The sequence below is a fragment of the Tribolium castaneum genome, chromosome 7 (assembly GCF_031307605.1).
Source record: "Tribolium castaneum strain GA2 chromosome 7, icTriCast1.1, whole genome shotgun sequence".
Classification (NCBI taxonomy): domain Eukaryota; kingdom Metazoa; phylum Arthropoda; class Insecta; order Coleoptera; family Tenebrionidae; genus Tribolium; species Tribolium castaneum.
The window spans coordinates 10,371,489-10,393,408 of record NC_087400.1 but is presented as its reverse complement, the minus strand read 5'-3'; the positions used below and the strand labels follow the sequence as shown (position 1 = coordinate 10,393,408).

Below are 21,920 nucleotides of genomic sequence, written 5' to 3'. Positions count from 1 at the left end.
GTCCGCGTAAATTTTAATTCAGACTGATTGTAAGTATTTTTTTCATCTAGCTTATTGTAGTTTCTGAATGTTGTAATTAATAATAAAACTTTTGTATATTTTTTGTATAAATGGATAAAGTTGTTTTAATTTTTTTTTAACTATTGGAACACCATACAACCGAGTCGTTTGGGCAAAGCGGCACAAGGCATAAGAATTACAGAGTTCATGAACATCTAAATATTTTTGAGCAAAGAGAGTATTTGAAATTATCATACAATGCATTTCGTTTTGACAAATCATTTTTGTAATTGTTTTTAATCATTTTATTGTTGTTGTTTTTATATTAAAGATTTTTAGCGTTATTTGAATGGAATTGTCACTTATACCTAATAGAATCCACCAACGGAGTTGACAGAGACATATTCCTGAACAGTGTACAAACATTGATGTAATATAAATAAATAATGCACTTTTTCACAGAAAGGCACTTTCCCGCAATATTCAGAAATGCTTACAAAATTAAATATTTTGTAAGTTTTATAAATGTTGAAATAAATTGTTACCAAACAGTTATGGAATCTGCAGTTCACTTCTATTTATCTGCTCCTTTAAGATGGGTGCTTTAAAAAAGCTAAGGACATCAGATTTTCAATCATGGTACTTATATTCTTATACAAAATAATAGCAACATATCTATAAGCTTGTTATAACTGCAAGAGTAAATCCATGCGACTAATTAAATGGCAACTGTTGCAGGTTTTTTATCAACACCTAAATTTTTTTTTGTAAAATTGCAAATTTAATTAAGGTCGGTTTCAATAATTAAAGTAATTATCGTTGTATCTTCTATCAAGATTTTGTTAAGGTGTTTGAGGTTACAAGTTTTAAGAACTATGCATAAGTTAAAAGTAATGTTAAAAAAAATACATGTTAAAAGTAATGTCTTAACTTGGCGAACACTCTGTATAACTTAAAAATTTAGAAATTTTCATACACACTTTTATCCTTATTTATCAGCTCCATTAAGATCAAATTTCTAAAAACGTTAAAAATATCAATTTACACAAATATAACTATAAAAATATTTTTTTAACACTCTTGGGGATAGAATTTCCAAAAATCCTAAAACAACAAAGTGTTATTAGACAGTTGTGTAATTAAAGAATATAAGTGACCGATCATAGCGAACACATGTTGAGCTCAAGAAACCAATAAACTAGTGAAGTGTGTGAATTTTAGGTTAGAATTAAATCATAAAATATTTCGGTAAATCTACAAAACTACAATTAAGATTAACAACTTCTGCTACATTTAAGCATAAATTGTTCCAAACGGTAGGCTTTTCAATGCCTTTGTAACAATTTTCCAATAAAGAAAGTGAACCATACAGTCATTCGTTATTCGTGTTTTCCTCGTCATCTCTAATTTGTCAACATTCGTTTCTTGTACCAAATATACAATAGTCATTCCGCATAGGCAATGCAATAATTATGAAGCCTCAAAATTCGAACAACGGTCAAAATATCCGAATAAACATTTTCCTGTTATTTATGGTTACTGTTTTCGACCTAGCTCAGTGGCGCCACCAACGGTAATTTTACTTCCGAATAGTTTAAAAAAAATACAGCAGTTATATAATTAATTATTATTTCACAGTCTTCCCTCACAACCCACAATGGTATTTGTGCCGTAAGTGCTGCATTGTCAGGTGGGTGGTAGGCCGTGTCTGTTGAATAAGTAGTTTAAATGTAAATGAAGTGGAAAGTGTTGTGTATACGCTGGGAACAGTGTGTTTTGCATTAGGTTAGGCTTTTGTCAATTATCTAACACCATCTGTTGTCGAAACTCTTGTTTCGATTTTTCTTGCAATTTCTATTGTTGTTTGAAGATTTATTATTATTTCTTTCCGTCGACTTGCAACAAAACAGATCGAAGTTAGCGATTGAAAAAATATTTCCTCCCGTTCAACGTATACGTTATCTCCTTGATAAAATAAATTGAAAGAGGCACAACGTGGAAAATCTTTCTCTTGCCTACACCTTTCGTCCATTTTTCCTTAAGATTTATTTGTTTCGGGTTGCAAAAGTTTTAAAGCGACTATCAGTCGGAAGTGGAAATGGTATCATTTCATTTACACAAAAATTGTCCTGTCCAGAAATATGTTATTTATCGCTCGAGGAGCGAAAATGAAGTGCAAAGAGAGAGGAATTGTGTCAATTCTCTTTTTGTCTGTTTGAAGGTGCTGTGGATGTATGAAAACTTTTAATAAAGATTAATCAACTACAGAAAATATGACAGTTTGAAACTGAAAGAGTGAAAAACTAAAATATTAGGAAACTACGAATGTGGGAACTTAAAAACTAACATATCGATGTTTAGAAATGCTGAAGTACTGAAAAATTAAAAAACTGAGGCACTGGAAGACTGAGAACTTAAAAAAATATTTTTTTTCTTTTAGTTTTAAAATGCTGAGTTAACACAAATTTATTTTATCAATTACATGTTTTTATACTTAGTCAAAATTCTCTGTTTCAAAAAACAGTAGGTTGTTAACATATATTTATAACTGTCATAAGCGTGTATTCTGTAATGAAATCGTTAAATTTAAAGAAAGTTAATCATTTCTAAAGAATAATCAATAAAAAACCTAAATTCGCGATTTTAACCAGTGTTAATTTTTAACATTCCTTTGAAAAAGTTACAGAATTCACGCTATAATATCATAATTAAGAAATTGAAAGTTTTGGAACTAAAAAATACAAAACAACTATAACATTGAAAAAGAAACTAGGAAAACTAGAAAGAACTGAAAACCCAAAAAAATGTAAAAAAGTGAAAAACTTTAATATTGAGAAAATGAGGTACTAAAATACTGAAAGAAAAAGTCCAGAAACACTGAAAGATTGAAAAACTGAATGACCAATGACTGAATAATTAAGTCTAAGTCTAAGTTGTAGGTCCTGTTTGAAAAAGTGTAAAATATAAAATACAAATAGGTGAAGGAATCGCCAAAAGATGCATAAAAATGTTTATACAGTGACCCAGAAGTGAACTTTTGTGAACTTTTTTGCTATGTGATTTATTTAGATGCAGTTTTCAACGCCCGGTGAATCGACTTGAAATGTACAAACTAAAAATATTTTTATTATACACAGAGTGTTGTATACAAGGTGGTGAACCAAAGTTATATTACTCTGAAATATTTTTGTATAATTAGATTCTACGTGAAAAAATAAACGAATTTTGTGTAACTATTGTATTTCTATTTTTTCTGTATCGGAACTATTTAACTATTTGTTATAAAAAAGATCAACTTTTGAAAAATTAGTCGCTTATGAATATTTTCCGACAGATTTGCAGCAGTGGTTCACCACCCTATATACAACACCCTGTATATGATAAAAATATTTTTAGTTTAAGGACATTGAGTAAATCTATCCGATAATGAAAACGCCACAGCAATATTTCAAATAGCAAAAAAGTTGAATAACTCATGTTTTTCAAATGGAACACCATATATTTTTTCTATGTATTAATAGCATTTTTGATAAGCTTTCTAATGATATAGGTTTAAAATATTTTTCGAGTTTCAAAAAAATATACTTTATTACATGAAAATTTGTTAGCGTAGAATTTGATAGTTAATTGGTACTTGATTTTTTGATAGGTACTAATGTGACTAATTACATTAGTAATCTAGTTATCACCTGATACATAAATGAATTTCACTCTTCAAGAATTATTAATAAAATAAATGAAACATGAATTTTTAATTTTTTTGAACACAAAGAAATTTTTTAAGTTTGCTATACAAACTGCATATTATTAGAAAGCTTATGAAAAATGCTATCGATACGTGTAAGGAAATACACGGTGTTCCAATAAAAAATTGAATCAATCAACTTTTTGTGTTTTGGCACACCCTGTACATTATTTTTGTGTTTCAAGTAAAAGTCGACTATTTCCTAAAACTACATGGTATTCTGAATTTTTCAGTTGCAAATTACCGGAAAATTTAAAAAAAAATGGTCTTTTTTATAACGAAAATTGGAATAATTCCGAAACGTAAAAAGATAGACCTATAATGGTTTATATAAAGTCACATTATTTTTTTAGGTAGAATATAGTTATAGAAAAATCTATAGAGTGTTCTATTAAAAAAAATATGTTTGGTTTACCTCCCTGTATACAACACCTTGTGTATAATAAAAATATTGGGCTGTACGTTAAGGTATCGATTAATGAAAACAACTTTGCAATATCTTAAATAGCAAAACAGTTATTGACCGATTGGAGTCAATTAGATTAGATTAGATTAGAGAGTATTTTTATTTTTGTTGATGAGCACAGCTTACTAAATTTTGCATTTAAAATTCAAACGTTTTTTACTATCAAGGAACGGTTAAATTTCTGCAATTAGCAACTCTCACAAAACGTATAATACTCATATTATTTTTATTAGCACCTTAGCCCCTTTTTTGCATGTAACCCAGAACGATGTACTTAAATGAAGTTTTTGGAGTTTCGTAATAACTGTGCTGACTTCGGCTAAATCCGTCGATTTTTCCCCAGCTCTCAGCATATTTCCATCAAGGCAGCAACTTAATTTGTAAAACGCGATTATAAGTTTAATAAGCGTAGCGTCGGTGGGATTCCTCATTCGACATTGTAGACTCTCAGCCATTTACGTTAGATCAGCCACCCCAAAATGTGTGCAATGGGGCGGACGGTTATTACATGGTTCAGATGTTATGCAGAAAGTTGGAGAAGGAGGAACAGTTTCTATCATAAGGAAATAAGTCAGTTCCCTTCAGGATGTGCGCGTAAATAGCCGCGGTAATCCAACCCTCGGTTATTACGGTTGCCACTATTGTGTCACTGCCTGAATATGGACCAAAATTGGGCCTATCGTCGGATGATATGATGTAACAACTTTTGCAACGAGTGGAAATGGAGATGATATCGGTCTCGGAGGACGCTTTGCGGGTGCTTACCCTTTTTGGATACATATTTGAGGGTCAACTGGTGGCTACATTATTCATAAGAGACGACTTGTTTACCTATTTATTTATCTGTAACGTTTCTGAAGTCGCTGGAACAAGAACTTTTCGATTGTTATAATTGGATATTCGAATGTTAAACACATAATTAGAGATAAACCTAAAGTAAACATGAAATCTCCCCAAAACACATGCATCTGAAAACAACACTTATCAAACAATACTTGAATCAGAAAACTTACCAAAATCAGATTGGAAAATTTTTCATTGTTTCGCAAAATTGCATATCTAACTACAATGACTGAATAGTGAACCAGAAACATGGAATAGGACAATTTGGTCAAAAATTGGAAAATTGCTAATGAGAGAAATTGATCGATAGGTCCACCATAGCCAGACACACACAAAAAAATCACTGTTGCAACTGCCACAGCCCATATTGGTTTATTCAAAGCTAGGTATAAGGAATTTGCCCATATTTCCTTCTCTTTGGCTATTGCTAGTGGATATCCACAATATACAGACACTACTAGAACTACCAGAAGTACCATCCAACTCATGATGATTAACCACTACAAACGGAATATTCACAAACTAGCAGTTGTAAGTGTTTTTTTTATATAGTTGATGATGGAGATCCTTGTTCTAAAGCTTATCCTAGTTTACGAATGCTGTAATTAATAATTAAACCTTTTCCTTTTTTTGCATAAATAGGTAAAGTTGTTTTATTTTTTTTAACTACAAGAACAGCAAACAACCGATTTTTTTTGGCAAAGCGGCACAGCGCATTAGAATTACAGAGTCCATGAACATCTAAATATTTTCGAGCAAAGTGACGAGTATTTTAAATTATCAAACAGTCCACTTCTGTTTATCTTCTTATTACGAAGGACATCAGATTTTCAATGTTACTTTTTTTCTTATATAGAATATAGCAACATTAAGTCTTTAAGTTTGTTATTACTGCAAGAGTAAATCCAAGCTACTAATTAAATGGCAACTGTGTCAGCTTTTTTGATCAACATCTATGATTTTTTTCTGTAAATTTGCAAATTTAATTAAGGTCGGCTTCAATATTCAAAAAAAGTAATTATTGTCGTATCTTCTTATCAACATTTTATTAAGGTGTTCGAGGTTAAAAGTTTTAAGAACAATACACAACATCACATGTTAAAAGTAATGTCTCAACTTGGCGAATAGCCTGTATAACTTACCTGTATAACTTAAAATTCTTGAAATTTTTATGCACATTTTTATCCCCTACTTAGCTCCATTGGGATTAAATTCTCAAAAACATTCGAAATATTAATTTATACAAATTTAACTATAAAAATATTTTTTTATTCTTGGAGATAGAATTTCCAAAAATCCTAAAACACGTGTTACTTTTTTTTTTAACCCAAAGCTTCAATATACCAATACAATAAATTTGTTTTTATGGATATTATCTTTACAAGTAATGGATTTTTATAGAAATTTTGACACTTCATTTAACCAAAAATCCTGAAAACAAATGTTTCTTAATTTTAACTTAACTTCCACCTCCCCCCTTGGGAGGTGGAACTTCAAAAAAATCCAGAAAAAAAGCTTTTTTATTTAACCGAAAGCTTAAATATCAATTTTCATGAATATAAGTTCAAAAATAACGGATTTAAAAATTTAAACCTCTTAGGGGGTGAAATTTCTAAAACTAAGATAACATATGTTTCTTCATTTTTCCCCTCAAAGCCCAAATACCAATTCTCATGGTTATTAGTTTAAAAATGACGAATTCGTATAGTTAACCCTTTGGGAGTGAAGTTTCTAAAAATCATAAAACACGTGTTTTTTTATTTTTTATCAAAAGCCCAAATAAGTTCTCATGTATATAAGTTCAAAAATGAAGAAAGTTTATATTTAACCTCTTTAGGGGTGTAATTGCCAAGACTTAAAACATGCGTTTTTCATATTTAACCCAAATCCCAATTACTATTTTGCATGGATATGATTTTTAAAATTACGGATTTTCAAATAAATTTCAACACTCCATTTAATCCCTTTAGGTGTTGATTGCTCAAAAAACCTAAGACACGTGTTTCTTCATTTTTAACGTAAGGCCTAAATACCAATTTTCATTTAATATTTTTTTTAAATGAAGGACTTTTATTCAAATTTTAACGCCCCATTTCACCACTTTTGAAAAAGATTTTCGAAAAAAACTTTGCATCCTCTAAGGATCGTATTTTCCAAATTTCATGTTTCTAGGTTCAGTGGTTTAGGCTGTGCGTTGTTTGCCAGCCGATCACGTTACCGTTTCATATACAGGGTGAAATTAAATTCACTACACATTAAAAGGCATGACTTCTTAATATAGAGTGTTATGGAATGGCTTAGCAATATTTCGTATGTGAATTTATCATAATCAGACGAGTTAAAAACCCTTATATCCTTTTTCCCAAAAGTGCGTACTTTCTTCAGAAATTTTTATTTACCCCCCTATTGATAGCCACTGTGTGGCTTATAGTAGTTTATTAGTAGTTAATTTTTTTCATTAAACAAAATGGAGATGAACGTTTTGAGAATTTTTCAAAATTATAGCTATCATGTTCATTTGTGTGGGACGTTTGAATCTCTGTCCCGGCAAAAAAAAATTGCTTTTTTTTCTTAAAATTTAATAACAAAACACAAATTGAAATAAGAGAACAATGTAGTGGACCAAGAAGTTATTTACCTTTGCTGTTTTGTCAATAATAATGCGGTTCTCAAAATTTGGGATTTTTATTTTGCGTTTTTTGGGATAGGGACACGAGTCTTCATTTTGTACATGCGTTAGACTGCTCAACTCCCAATTTTCGGACAGTATCGTGCCTTGTGTCGTAAAAATTTTACAAATTCTGTTAGGACCGCCAAGCTCGGCACCCGTGGAATCAATAGATAATTAAACGATATTTTAATCGGTCTGTCTTTTATTCGCGGACGTTTCAAGGGGATTTTGCCCTACTTGTTAAGACAACTATTATGCGAAAATTTAGGAAACACATGATGTTACTGTGCTCACGATTAATTATGTGTAGTCAATTAAATTTCATTTTGTATAGGGATTGAGATTTTGTAGATTAGATTACCCTTCCCAGACGGATTTTTATCTCGTTTTTCTTAACCTTGTAGATGTAATAACCGGCAAGCATTCCGATCACATAAGGCCCAAATCGTGCATAGGTTTGCTTGTAATATAAATTCATGTAATCTTCGATATTTCTGCAAAAATATTGGGTGTAAGATAATAGAAAAAAATAACTTCCGTATACGATAATTTTCTTGGTACTACTTACTGATTTTCATTTATCATTGTTCCTCCTAAATTGTTTACAAAACCGATGACAAAAGGTACCAAACATCCAGCAATCGTTAATAAAGTTAAAAAACTTAAACCAATTTTTGGCTTCTTAAGCAAAGGAATAAGAATCAAAGGGGACAGAACAAACAATTGCATATCAACTGATAAGTACCAAGCTTGTGGTAGACACTAAAATTTACAGTTAGAGCTTGATTTGGTCACAATTGTAGAAGCTTACAACTTCGTTTTGTACATAATTTGTTATAAACAATAGACTACTCCACCATCTTTTTCGGCAATTTTCGATTAGTTTTAAATCGACAATTTTCCACAAAGGCCCATTCCCACTGTAATCAAGAAGAAAAACGTGGATTAGACCCAAAATGAAGTACACAGGAGTGAGTCGGAAATATCTATGGACGTAGAACTGTACAATGTTAAATTTTACTCTCTTATCCATTGAATTCAGAAACGTGTAAACTGTTACAAGACCTCCGACCACAAGAAATGTATCAACAGACATTGTAGTTTGAAATATTATCACATGAACTGGATTATTTAGCCACTAAAATTTGATAATTATTTTTATGACCACTTTTCAATAATTTACATCTTGCAAACTCAGAAAATTAGACCATGGTGCATTTCCGGCATTTGCATGCTCGTGTCCAATAATAATCCACATCATACTTAATGCTTTGATTCCGTTGAGACAAAGCAACTGGTCTGAATTTTTACTAGAACTGAAAAGTTTTCGACCATTGTAAAGAAACGAAAACGCAATAAATAATTCATTATGTGGTTCTATAACATAAACAGTAAACTCTGTGACTAAATGAAGACGAAATACTTTTTTTGTGAATGTAGAGGACAATATGATAACTAGTTGACACAACCACCAGACACAAAAAAACTGCTAAGATGATTATGGTCACAATAGTTCCCGTTGATAATTCTGGTTTGGTGGCTTTTGAGTAGCAAAAATCTTCGGTGAATTTAACAGGACCTGGTATTTCTTCAACAGACATGTTGCTTGGAACACAAGCTGCAAAATGTATTACTGCATTGTCGCCACCTAAACCGATCAATTTTCCTGTAGGGTGTGAAAAATATCGCTACAAAGTCAAGTGTTTTAAAAAACAACTAGAATGGTTTCGTTGGATGGTCTTACGGGTATAGGTTGTGAGTCGTTTACAAATAGTTTCAAATATTTATGGCTTATTGTGCTAATTGGTAGAGTACCAAGACAGTACTTTCCATAAATGCTGTTATAGTTAATATCATAACATTCGTCAAAGCTTCCCAAATCGATCAAATGACCTTCTAGTATACCGCTCGGTATTTTGCTCCAAGCATCCAACACTAAGGCAAATTCAGTTATTTTTGACAGTACTAGAAGTACTTACTTTTAAGAGCAACCGTCTTGGCTTCATTTGAATCACCCAGTTTGGACGTAATTAGAGAATTTACTTTCGTTACTTTTACAATATTGGTGACCAAATTAACAAAACTATTATTTATGCAAAGTACTGATGACAGAAACACGAAGAAGATGATTTTTTTGAAAATCATTTTGTACCATTCGAATTACTTATTAAAACTAATCATGTTTGAAGTATTTTTCATGTGTCTAATGACGCGAAAATTTTAAGACAGTTGAAAAATATATGCGCATAATGAGCAACAAAGGTAGAAAATAAAGAATAAATAAATACAAATGTATTCCAGAAAATAAAAAGCGGTTAATTAGTAGATAACTCGAAAAAATCACAGCGCTATTTTTTTTTCACAGTATACAAGCTGATTCTTTTAGGGCTTACATTAAAAATGATTATAAAACTGGTTTTTCAATGGAATGACTGTTTTTTTAATGGCAATCAAACATCAATTTTTGTGAAGATTTTAATTAACGTCTTCTATATCTTCTAACTCTTAGCTCATTATTTTCTTTTTTAATCATGTAAACTTTCGAAAAATACGATAAAATTGTGTTATTTGTTAAAATAAATGTTCGATTTGTTGAGCATTTTTATTCAAGAAGTTCAAAATTCGATGGCAAACTGACTGAGTTACTTTACATAATTCACCAAAATTAAATATTAATTTTTTACTGTTTATTCGAGAATGAACCAGCTAAAAACTAAATAAAATATTGAAGTTTGACAAATGTTGAGCATTTCACAAGGTCTACTTGATTAACTATGAAAATTCCGAAGTAAAATCCGTTTTTTGTGATTTTTTTTAAAAACTGTAAGAGATAGGTATATATATTGATAAAAGTCATTATAAATATCGATATTGTTTCGATTGCCGTTAAGAAAATAGGGTCGTTCAATTCGAAAAAATAGAGTTATAGCAGATTTAAAAAAAAACATTTTGAAAAAAACCATACTACCCATGAATTTTGACAGTTGACAATTACTAAAATTTTAGAAAACACTTCAAACCTTTGGTTATCAAATGCAAAAAAATATTTACTTATCGTAATGAGTTCATGGGCTGTGATATCTTAGATAAACCCTTACAAATGAAAATTTTATCCGAAAATTGACATATGTCGAAAACTATAACAGATGAGTACCAATAACTTGAGTAAAAACGTAATAAAATAATTTTCTCAAAAAAAATATCGTACAAGATTTTATTTTTGTATAATTGTTGAATAGAGAACTGAAAGACGTAATGGAAACCAAAAACAGTTGTGGGAATGCCAACCCAAAAAACTGATGATGACATCATGGTTCAAAACCAATGACATCACTAACAATTTTTTGCTAAAACATTAGATACTCAACTATATGTTTGAAACTTTATGATCTCTGCGAATAATGCAGGCATATAGTAAAAAAAACGAGTATTTCACCATTTCAATTTTGTAAATTTTAACAGTAACATGTATTATGTATAGTATTTCCAGCTAGAAATTAGTGAAAAAAATGTTACTAAGTCTCCGCACTTAAAGTAGCACCTGACTAAATTTTAGTTTTTCCTTTTAAATGCTTTATTTTTTACAAATATTAACCACGCTTTTAATAATCAACTAATAAGAATATGTAAAAATTCTTAAAAGTTGTCCTTGTGTTCATGACTTCAAAAAACTAAATACAAATCCACTACTAACAATAAATATTAACTAAAACACAAACTAAAAACGATTATTATCACTTTAAAAGCGGCGTTAAACAAAAGTAATCCCGAATCTTATATACAACATGTTTTGAATTCGAATTTGACAGAACCTCAAGAAATGACAGGTGCAAAATCGGCGTAGTAATCATTTTAGTGATTTTAATTTTCTCAGGATACTTGAAAAAGTCCAGTCTCTCGCTGGAAATGCTATACTCTCATTTATCAATTAATACTCATATTTTTATCCATGTATCGGTTATAATATATCGATATTTAAATTTTGACATTGGCCACCACTAATTGTGAGTACTGAATCACAAAGCTAATAATCAATAAATAAAAATGAATAAAAAATAACTTGTTTTATCAGAAATGTATTTGATATATTTATTTGCTATAAATTAATACTATAAATGTAAAATTGTTTCTTATTATTATGTGTTGGAATATTGTGCGTAACTAATTATTACTGTTTTACAGTATTTCTTTTGGGTTTTCCACGAGCTTGAAAGAGATACTTTTCCAGAATTATTATCGGAGATTCGAAAGTTAAGCACAGAATTAGAGACAAACCTAAAGTAAACATGAAGTCCCCCCAAAACACATGCATCTGAAAACAACACCTATCAAACAATACTTGGATACGAAAACTTACCAAAGTCAGATTGGAAAATTTTTCATTGTTTCGCAAAATTGCATATCTAACTACAATGACCGAATAGTGAACCAGATACATGGAATAGGACAGTTTGGTCAAGAATTGGAAAATTGGTAATGAGAGAAAAGTATCGATAGGTCCACCATAGCCAGACACACACAAAAAAATCACTGTTGCAACTGCCACAGCCCATAATGGTTTATTTAAAGCTAGGTATAAGGAATTTGACCATATTTCCTTCTCTTTGGCTACTGTTAATGGGTAACCATCATACACACACGCTACTAGAAGTGCCACAAGTACCATCCAACACACGAGGACTAACCACTAAAGAAGTGTTATTTACAAATTCAGATTTTGTAAACTGTATTACCCATCTTAGACGGATCTTTATCTCATTTTTCTTAACCTTGTAGATGTAGTAACCAGCAAGCATTCCGATCACATAAGGCCCAAATCGTGCATAGGTTTGTTTGTAAAATAAATTTATGTAATCATCGTTTTGTCTACAAACAGTGGTATACTGATGATTTTTCCTTAACACTACTTACTGATTTATCATTGTTCCTCCCAAATTGTTTACAAAACCAATAACAAAAGGCACCAAACATCCAGCAATTGTTAACAAAGTTAAAAAACTTAAACCAATTTTGGGCTTCTTGAGCAAAGGAATAAGAACCAAAGGGGACAGAACAAACAATTGCATATCAACTGATAAGTACCAAGCTTGTGGTAGACACTAAAAGTTATAATTAGAGCTTGATTTGGTCTACGGATATCTAACTTAGGATATGAAACGACATACAAATAAAACGTTCCCGTTCTCGATAATTCCGTTATTGTCACCAGAGGCGCAGTTGTTCCATTACCGTTCAAGTTTTCAAAGTAATGAATTTATAAAAATAGTTGTAATTAAATAACAGGCGAATAAAAAATACAGGCAGATAGAACAGTGAATTCTCAATAGTAGGAGATAAAAATAATGCAAAAAGTGTTGAAGAAAGATGTAGAGAATTAAATTTTCTTTAAAAAATTCCATGACACCATATCTCTATCTTCAACGGTTTAGCTATAAATTCACTTCTCAATACCTAACCACCGGGAAATTGAATGAAATCCGTCGCTTTAGTGTCTTTAGGGTCTAAACTCTCTAGTCTCGCTAACTTTTTTAAAGAAAATTTATTTCTCTACAACTTTTTTCTGAACATCTTTCTTGTAACTTTAATCGTATTTGCAGCGTTTTGAAAAATACGGTACGAAGCGCAAGTTTTAAATTTTAAATATTTTTTTTTCTCATGTTTTTTATGAAAATTTTAGTCGCCAGCTTTTCTCAATTTGTTGAGAATGCAAATCTCAATGCATTTTTTTTCCCAAATAGTTATTTAAATTAATTTCAAACAAATTAAATTGTCACCGAGGCGTTACAACGTTCGAAGCGCCCTCATTCTACTCTGCCGTACTATTTTTTTAGGTACAAAATATCGTGGGATTTTGTATCTCGTTTTGTCTCCTAAGTTATAGTCCTTCGTAGTTTGGTCACAATTCTAGATGCTTACAACTTCGTTTTGTACATAATTTGATATAAACAATAGACTAGTCCACCACCTTTTTCGGCAATTGTCAACTAGTTTTAAATCGACAATTTTCCACAAAGGCCCATTTCCAATGTAATCAAGAAGAAAAACGTGGATTAGACCCACAATGAAGTACACAGGAGTGAGCCGGAGATATCTATGTACGTAGAACAGTACAATATTGAATTTTACTCCTTTGTCCATTGAATTCAGAAACGTGTAAACTGTTACAAGTCCTCCAACTACAAGAAAAGTATCAACGGACATTGTGGTTTCAATTATTATCATATGAGCTGGATTATTCTGCCACTAAAATTTCATGATAAATTTTTTATAACCACTTCTACAACAGTTTACATCTTGCAAACTCAGGAAATTAGACCATGGTGCATTTCCGGCATTTGAATACTCGTGTCCAATAATAATCCACATCATACTTAATGCTTTGATTCCGTTGAGACAAAGTAACTGGTTTGAATTTTTACTAGAACTGAAAAGTTTTCGACCGTTGTGAAGAAACGAAAACGCAATAAATAATTCACTATGTGGCTCTATAACATAAACAGTAACTTCTGCGACTAACTGAAGACGAAATACTTTTTTTGTGAAAGTGGAGGACAATATCATAACTAGTTGACACAACCACCAGACACAAAAAAACTACTAAGATGATTATGGTCACAATAGTTCCTGTTGATAATTCCGGTTTGGTGGCTTTTGAGTAGCAAAAATCTTCGTTAAATTTAACCGGTCCTGGTATTTCTTCAACGGACATATTGCTTGGAACACACGCTGCAAAATGCATTCCTGCATTTTCGCCACCTACACCAATCAACTTGCCAGCAGGGTGTGAAAAAAGTCGCTATAAAATCAAGCATTTAGTAATTCTACTCTAAAGGTGTAGGAACTCACAGGCATGGGTTTTGAGTAGTTTAGAAACTGTTTCAAATACTCAAATATTGTGCTAAATGGTAGAGTACCAAGACAGTACTTTCCATAGATATTGTTATAGTTAATGTCGTAACATTCGTCAAAGCTTCCCAAATCGATCAAATGGCCTTCTAGTATACCGCTCGGTATTTTGCTCCAAGCATCCAACACTGAGGCAAAATCTATTATTTTTGACTGGTATTAAAAAGTAGTACTTACTTTTAAGAACCACAACCTTAGTTTCATTTGAAACACCCAGTTTGGACGTAATTAAAGAATTTAGTTCAGTTACATTTACAACATTGTTGCCCAAATCGTCAGAAATATCGTTTTTGCAAAGTGCTGGGGATAAAAAAACGAAGAAGATAATATTTTTGACAATCATGTTGTGGATATCGAATCACTTATTAAAACTAATCATGCGTAAAGTATTTTTCGGGTATTTGACTTTGTATGTAATGAGTACTAATGACTAATAAAGGGAAAATTCTCAACAATTAAAAAAATGTATGCACATATAAACAAAAGATAAGGGATAAATGAATACAAATGTATTCTAGAAAATAAAAAGTGGATAATTAGTAGATAACTCGAAAACCACATTGTTAACCTCTCCTGTATACATTACATTTTTGGAAAGATTATTTTGGGAACGTGCCTTTCTTTTAACAATATCATATCAAAAGAAATATGAGTTATGTTTTTTTTTGTATACAAAAATTGTGTGTTTTAATTTAATTTAAATTTAACTCTGTAGTTCACTAATTGCTTGTTAAAAAAGCAGGAACGTTGGACAAAATTATTGTAGTAAGCTGAGAAAATTAATGAATAAAATAGTTCTGAAAAAACTATTACAAATTTTAAAATTGCATTCCGTTCTATATTTTTAAAAATGCTGGGAATGTATTGGATTCAAAATGGTCCGCAGAGTACTTTTCACTATTTATTGTATGTCATTGTCATTCCAGATATACATAAGTTTCGATTTAGAAAATTTTTTGATAGAAAGTTACAAGTGAAGCAAATATCAGTCAATAACGGCACAACTACTAACGGCATCTTTTTTCTTATTTTTGGTACCGTCCCAAAAATTCTTTTAATTTGCTGTCATATGGGAAAAAATCATCATCCTGTGATGTACACAGACTGAACCAAAAGTAACTCACATTGTTACGCTTATAAGTCCTTTTTCAAAAGAATTCTCGGATTTTATTTTTTAAGTACTACATTCTGACACCACAACGACATTTCTTAATTCTTAATCTTATTCATTCCTAATTTCTTAATTTTTTCTTAATTTTTTTTAATGACAACTGAAAATATAAAGCAAAGAAGATTTCAAAAGCAGTTCTTGCTTAATTTTATAACTTGATTCTTTTTTGTATATTTTATTGTGTTTAGGTGTCATACTAAGTGTTTTCATGTTAATTATACAAAAAAAGTATAAAAAACACTAGCCGCCTATAAAATAAGTCAAGCTGAACAAATAGATAAAGTCCATTATGTTTAATTGTCAGTATTATTTATTTAATTAAGGGCCGATTTAAAAAAATTAACTCGACTGAAATTTTTGTTTTATTTATTTAAAGTAGTGGTTCCCAACCGGTGGTCCGTAACACATCAGAATGTGCTCCGTAAATTTATCATCCACCATAAATGCCTAACTAAAAAAACGAGCGTAAAGATTAGATTTTCAAGTCTACTTGTCAGAAACAAACAGTATTGTTCCAACAATTTTAAATTTAGTTAGTAGCGATCACAAAGTTCACATTAATTTTAATTAATCAGTTTAATTAAAACTATTAAACAGATAATTATGTAAATCACAAATAAATGAATAATTAACATTTGGATGTATTTTTTGTAAGGAAGTTCACGACGTATCATACTTTTGTTTGGGTGGTCCACAGGATTTAAAAGGTTAGAAACCACTGATTTAAAATGTAAATGTTTTAGTTTTTTATTTAATAGGCACAAAGATTACTTTGTTGTTTTTTTGGCCGTGTCCTTGTGGAAGAGATACTTTTCCAGAATAATAATCGGGGATTCAAAAGCTAGGCAAAAAACTAATGACAAACCCAACGTAATCATAAAATCACCCCAAAAGGCGTGCATCTAAAACAAACCAAAACGTTAGCAGACTTTACATTAATAACAGAAATACTCACCAATGAAAGATGAGAGAATTTCACATTGTTTCTCAACACTGCATATCTCACTGTAATCACAGAATAATGCACCAAATACATGGAATAGGACAATTTAGTCAAAAATTGGAAAACTGGCAAAGATAGAAATTTGTCAATAGGTCCTCCGTAACCAGAAACACACAAAACTATAGCTCCAGACACTGCCACAGCCCAAGCTGGTCGATTGAAACCCAAATACATTGAATTTCCCCACTTGTCTTCGTCTGTGGTTATGGTTAACGGAAAACCAGCATAGACACAAGCCACCAGACCTGTTAAAATCACCAACCACAGAACTACAACCAACCACTACAAGAATGTTGTTAATTTCCCAAGTTCTGGCACAAATTCCTAATTATTACCCATCTCAATTGAATTTTTAAGTCGGCTTTCTTTATTTTGTAAAGGTAATAACCAACAAGCATTCCTATAACATACGGTCCAAATCGTGCGTAGGTTTGGATGTAATATATGTTCGAAAAATCCTCATTTTTTCTAGAATGAATGAGATTTAAATGACGCAAATGTGTTAATGGTATGGTACTTACTGGTTTACCATGGTGCCATTTAAACCAGTAGCATAACCGAGGGCAAACGGCACTATACAACCTGCAATTATTAGGAAACCTAAATTACCCAAACCTATTTTGGGCCACTTATACAATGGTATAAGAATGAGCGGTGAAAGAACAAACAGTTGCATATCGACCGACAAGTACCAAGTTTGAGGCAAACACTAAAATTTGATCTTAATGTACTCAGTGTCATAAACATTGCAACACCAAGAAGGAATAGGAATTTTATTTTAGACTTTTGGCAGGTAATAAATGATTAAAATTTGAACGATTTTAATCAAGTTGTAAGGGTGTTTTTACCACTTAAGCTCTTTTACCAGAAAGTGTAGATCTTCCAATTTTTTACTTTTCTGACAATTTTTGTAGTGTTTTTTTTTAATTCGTTTAGTTTCAGGTGTTATATAGGCTGACTCTTTTAGGGCCTACATTAGAAACTTTTTAACTTTTAACATAGCTAGAGCTTTAAATTTTGTATACAATCTAAATCGATCATTCTGATCATTTTCATTTTTATTACATATTTGAATTTAACTTCTCGAGCTGAGTCAAATTTATCCAACTTGTTGGTACTTATCTGTCATAATTTTTTGATACGTGTCAATTTTTTTGTTAAAATTTTTATTTGCAAGGGTTTATCTAAGATGTCACACCGCTTGAATCCTTTACTATAGGTGAATATTTTTTTTCGGATTACGATAACTTTTATCAACACGTCCTATACCTATCTCCTACTGTTAAAAAAAAAACACAGAAAACGAATTTTACTTTGTAATTTTCATAGTTATTCAAGTAGACTTTGCAAAGTGGTCAATCATTGTCAAACGTCAACATTTTATTTAGATTTTAGCTGCTTCATTATCGAATAAACAGCAAAACAATAATAGTTAATTATGGTTTGTTATAACTTAGTGAATTATGTAAAGTAACTCACTCAGTCTGCTATCAAATTTTGAACTTTTTTTTAATTTTTAATTTTTTTTTTACTTTTTTTAATCAATAGTACAATTTTATCGTCTTTTTCGAACGTTTACTCGATAAAAAATAAAAATAATGAGCTAAAATTCAGTTTTTTGCGATTATTTCAAAAATTGTAAGAGGTAGATATAGAAGATGTTGACAAAATCTGTGTAAAAATTAATGTTCTTTTGGTTGCTAAAATCAAGATCATTTCATTAAAAATTTTATAATCATTTTTTAATCATCATTTTAAAACAATCATAGTAGCCTTACAATTTGACAGCTGACAGTCCTGAAGATTTAAGAAGACTTCAAACCTTTGGCTGTCAAATGCAATAAATATTTACTTATTGTAGAGTTCACAAGCTGTAACATTTTAAATGAAAATGAAAATTTGTATAAAAAAATTGACATACGTCAAAAATTTTGACAAGTAAGTAAGTACTAACAGTTTGAGTAAATATTACTCAGTTCCCAGAGGTGAATTCAAAAATACAATAAAAATAAGTGGTTACTAATAAAAATTGCAAACATCGCTTAATGATACTTCGATTTCTATTCAAACTATTAGCAATTTCTCTAAATGAAAAATCCCTATTCGTAGTCTAAAAATCATGCCTCTTTCAAAACTGCTTAATTGTAGTTTTTGTTTTGTCGTCTCCAGGCCTGATTGCGTTTTTAGAACATTTAAATCTAAACAAATTAAAAAAAACACCTAAAAGGATAGTCAGAAAAGCAAAAAATTGGAAAAACAACACTTGCTGGTGAAAGAACTTAAATAGTTAAAACTCCATTACCACTTGATTAAAATCGTAATAGTCGACCATTTGTGCTAAATTTCGTCATAAAATTTTAATTCTTTCTTGGTGTTGCAATTTTTATGACATTCAAGCCCAGTTGCTCAGTTCGAGCTTAAGCTTTTGCTTATGTAAACTCGGCTTAAGTTTAAACCGCTGTTGTGTCGCTCAGTGGAAAATTTAGTTAAGCTCCGATTGGTAGTACTGTACGCTTGCGCACTTCAAATATGAGGTTGCTTGGCGAGATTTTGTTTTGGCAGTTCTGAATTCGAAAAATTAGGTTAAGGTAAAATAATGTCATCACTTATCAATATTTTGTGGGAATAATATCGTTATAGTAAGAATCTTATATTTAGAAATGTATCATTTATATAATTATTAATTACTAAAATGGTTTTTTCTTATTTTATCGAGCTCTTTCATCGTCGCATTTTAAAATTATACTTCTTTCTGAAGAAATGCAATTTATTGTTTTCTAGCTTTTCTTTCAAAACGTTGCAAAAAACTGATTTGCTCAGTTTATTTGTTGCTTTTATGCATTTGAAAATTTGGGCGTCCAATTTTTTCCACATTTATGAAAGTAAGTAGTATATGAGCTAGATGGCAGTCTAGATCAGCAGTCTGTTTTTCCTAACATTGTTGGTCAACATATTTTATGTTTTTTTTAATTGTCGCATATTTTTTGTAATGTACCAGCCTTTCTATCTACGGGTGTCTGCTGTTGCAGTAAATCTTAGTGCAATAGCCAATGCTTTAGCGGCTTAGTTAAACCAATGATAAGCTTTAGCTTAGTCAGTCTTTCGTAACTGAGCAACACTCAGTGTCAGCTTAAACTTAGCTGAGAATTGAACTCGAATTTAATTTAGTTTAAGTTCGAATTGAGCAACCGGGCCTTCAGTATACAAAATTCAGGATAACAAAGTGTACTTACAGCTCCCTTTTGCACATAATTGGTGATATAGAGGAAACTACTCCACCATCCTTCCTGGCACGTATCTACTAGGACTAGATCGACAACTTTCCACAAAGGACCATTGCCGAAATGGTCAAGAAGAAAAAGATGTATCAGACTTAGGATCACATATATAGGAGTCAGTCTGAGATATCTATGAACGTAGAAAAGTACAATATTAAATTTTGCGCCTTTATCCATTGACTTCATGAAAGTGTAAACTGTGACAAGACCTCCAACTACGAAAAACGTGTCAACGGAGACTGTGGCTCCTGTTATAAACATGTTAGCGGAATCTTGTCGAAACTAAAAAAACATGCCTAGTTCTTGCAATAGGTGCAATATGACATACATAATATAAACCAAACAGGTTAGAAAATGGTGCATTCCCTCCACTTGAGTACTCGTGTCCAATGATAACCCACAGCATACTCAGTGCCTTGATGCCATTTAGACAAAGCAGTTGGTCTTGGTTTTTGCTCGAACGGAACAGTTTTCGACCGTTGTGTAGAAAAGAAAACGCAATAAACAGTTCGTGATAAGGTTCTATAAAATAATTTCAGTCGATTAATTACCACAGTTACACTCTCACCTTTTTTGAAGTAGTTTAGAGCGATATCATAACTAGTTGATACAACTATTAAACATAAAAAAATAGCTAGGATAGTTATGGTCACAATTCCGCCAGCTGACATTTCGGGTTTTGTGGCCTTAGAGTAGCAGAAATCCTCCGTGTAGGTGAAAATCCCAGTTATTTCAGCTGCTGGTACACTGCTTGGAACACAAGCTGCGAAGTGAATTCCTGCGTACTCTGCACCCAGTCCGACTAGTCTGGGCTGTGGGTGTAGTGTGAGACGCTACAAATATTTTTTTTACAATATGTTATTTTGGGTGAAGGACCTACGGGTTGAGGTTTCGATGCATTGTAACCAAAAATTTTGAAATATTTTTCGTTTTCACTAGAAGGCTTTAACTTGCCAAGACAGTACTTTCCATAGATATTGTTATAGTCAATACCATAGCATTCGTCAAAGCTGCCCAAATCTATGAAATGGCCTTCCAGCAAACCGCTCGGTATTTTACTCCAAGCATCCAGCACTAAATATTTAACTTAATTTTTGGAATTTTAACGAAATGACTTACTTTTAATAGCTTCATCCGAATCGCCCAGTTCCGATTTAATTCGAGTTGTGAGCTTTTTTGTGTTGTTAACAATACTGTTAACAAATTCATCGTAAATTTTGGCAGTATCACTCACACACAGCACCTTCCTGAATAGAAAGAAGAAGAAGAAAAAGACTATGTTTTTGAAAAACATGGTTTTGCTATTTTGAGCTGATTGTGAGTGAAAGTCAAAAACGCGCCAGATATAAATAACAATCACAATCATTATCTAATTTTGATGAAGTACCTCTTTACGTATGTACAACATATCGTGAGTAATGAGTCACAAAGCAGTTATTCCGAGAAAATAAAAAGAGTATACACCTGTGTATATACTAAACATATGAGATAATGATCTCATTTAATGAAAATAAATAAAATTCTTTTCTGAAAAGGGTGTTATTCATTCATCAGATATCTCGTCAATTGTGACTAAGTTATTTAATACCAAATGAATTATTCACATAATTTGGATTTGCTACTTGTAAAGAGTTTGCCAAATATTGTCGACTTTTATTAAATACTTTTTTATTTTTTCTTCTTGGACATTTATATTGTTTACGTATTTAAACTAACTGCCATTTATGCAAAAACTTAATAATAATTATTATATTAAATAGTCTTTTTTATGTTCAAAATTAGCCAAGCTAATCCTACGTAACCGAATACTCAAGAAAATTCTGGAGAATAAAATACA

At 31.2% G+C, this 21,920-nt stretch overlaps 3 protein-coding genes across 9 annotated transcripts in view; 1 reads left to right on the top strand and 2 right to left on the bottom strand.

Annotated features, from left to right (window-relative positions):
- The window catches only part of sick (sickie), a 269,698-nt gene that overhangs the window by 72,141 nt on the left and 175,637 nt on the right, over positions 1-21,920 (top strand). The gene's annotated exons all lie outside the window — the stretch shown is intronic.
- LOC100141981 (nose resistant to fluoxetine protein 6) lies at positions 11,807-16,437 on the bottom strand. 2 transcript variants are annotated; one of them, XM_015983912.2, is made up of 9 exons: positions 14,809-16,437; positions 14,572-14,759; positions 14,257-14,521; positions 14,017-14,210; positions 13,642-13,968; positions 12,637-12,824; positions 12,459-12,591; positions 12,083-12,412; positions 11,807-12,037 (listed from the first exon to the last, which is right to left on the bottom strand). In XM_015983912.2, the coding sequence occupies exons 1-9, from the start codon at positions 14,972-14,974 to the stop codon at positions 11,894-11,896; spliced, it is 1,935 nt and encodes a 644-aa protein (XP_015839398.1). In that variant the 5' UTR covers positions 14,975-16,437; the 3' UTR covers positions 11,807-11,893. The 2 variants fall into 2 exon arrangements, with proteins under 2 accessions (XP_015839398.1, XP_015839397.1); XM_015983911.2 differs by having other exon boundaries at positions 11,807-12,412.
- LOC135265261 (nose resistant to fluoxetine protein 6-like) lies at positions 16,525-21,397 on the bottom strand. Its single transcript, XM_064357867.1, has 9 exons — positions 21,203-21,397; positions 20,964-21,157; positions 20,652-20,916; positions 20,412-20,605; positions 20,039-20,365; positions 17,327-17,514; positions 17,141-17,273; positions 16,758-17,087; positions 16,525-16,704 (listed from the first exon to the last, which is right to left on the bottom strand). The coding sequence occupies exons 1-9, from the start codon at positions 21,375-21,377 to the stop codon at positions 16,570-16,572; spliced, it is 1,941 nt and encodes a 646-aa protein (XP_064213937.1). The 5' UTR covers positions 21,378-21,397; the 3' UTR covers positions 16,525-16,569.

Bases quoted from the DNA above. Each gene is read 5' to 3' on its own strand.
- LOC100141981 (XM_015983911.2), bottom strand. From the start codon at position 14,974: ATGATTGTCAAAAATATTATCTTCTTCGTTTTTTTATCCCCAGCACTT. The intron at 14,522-14,571 runs GTGAGTTCCTAC...TTGATTTTATAG, and splicing joins ACTACTCAAAACCCATGCCT to CGACTTTTTTCACACCCTGC. The intron at 14,211-14,256 runs GTATTTCGTCTT...TTTATGTTATAG, and splicing joins CCTCCACTTTCACAAAAAAA to AGCCACATAGTGAATTATTT.
- LOC135265261 (XM_064357867.1), bottom strand. From the start codon at position 21,377: ATGTTTTTCAAAAACATAGTCTTTTTCTTCTTCTTCTTTCTATTCAGG. The intron at 20,917-20,963 runs GTAGGTCCTTCA...AAATATTTGTAG, and splicing joins ATGCATCGAAACCTCAACCC to CGTCTCACACTACACCCACA. The intron at 20,366-20,411 runs GTATGTCATATT...ATGTTTTTTTAG, and splicing joins ACCTGTTTGGTTTATATTAT to TTTCGACAAGATTCCGCTAA.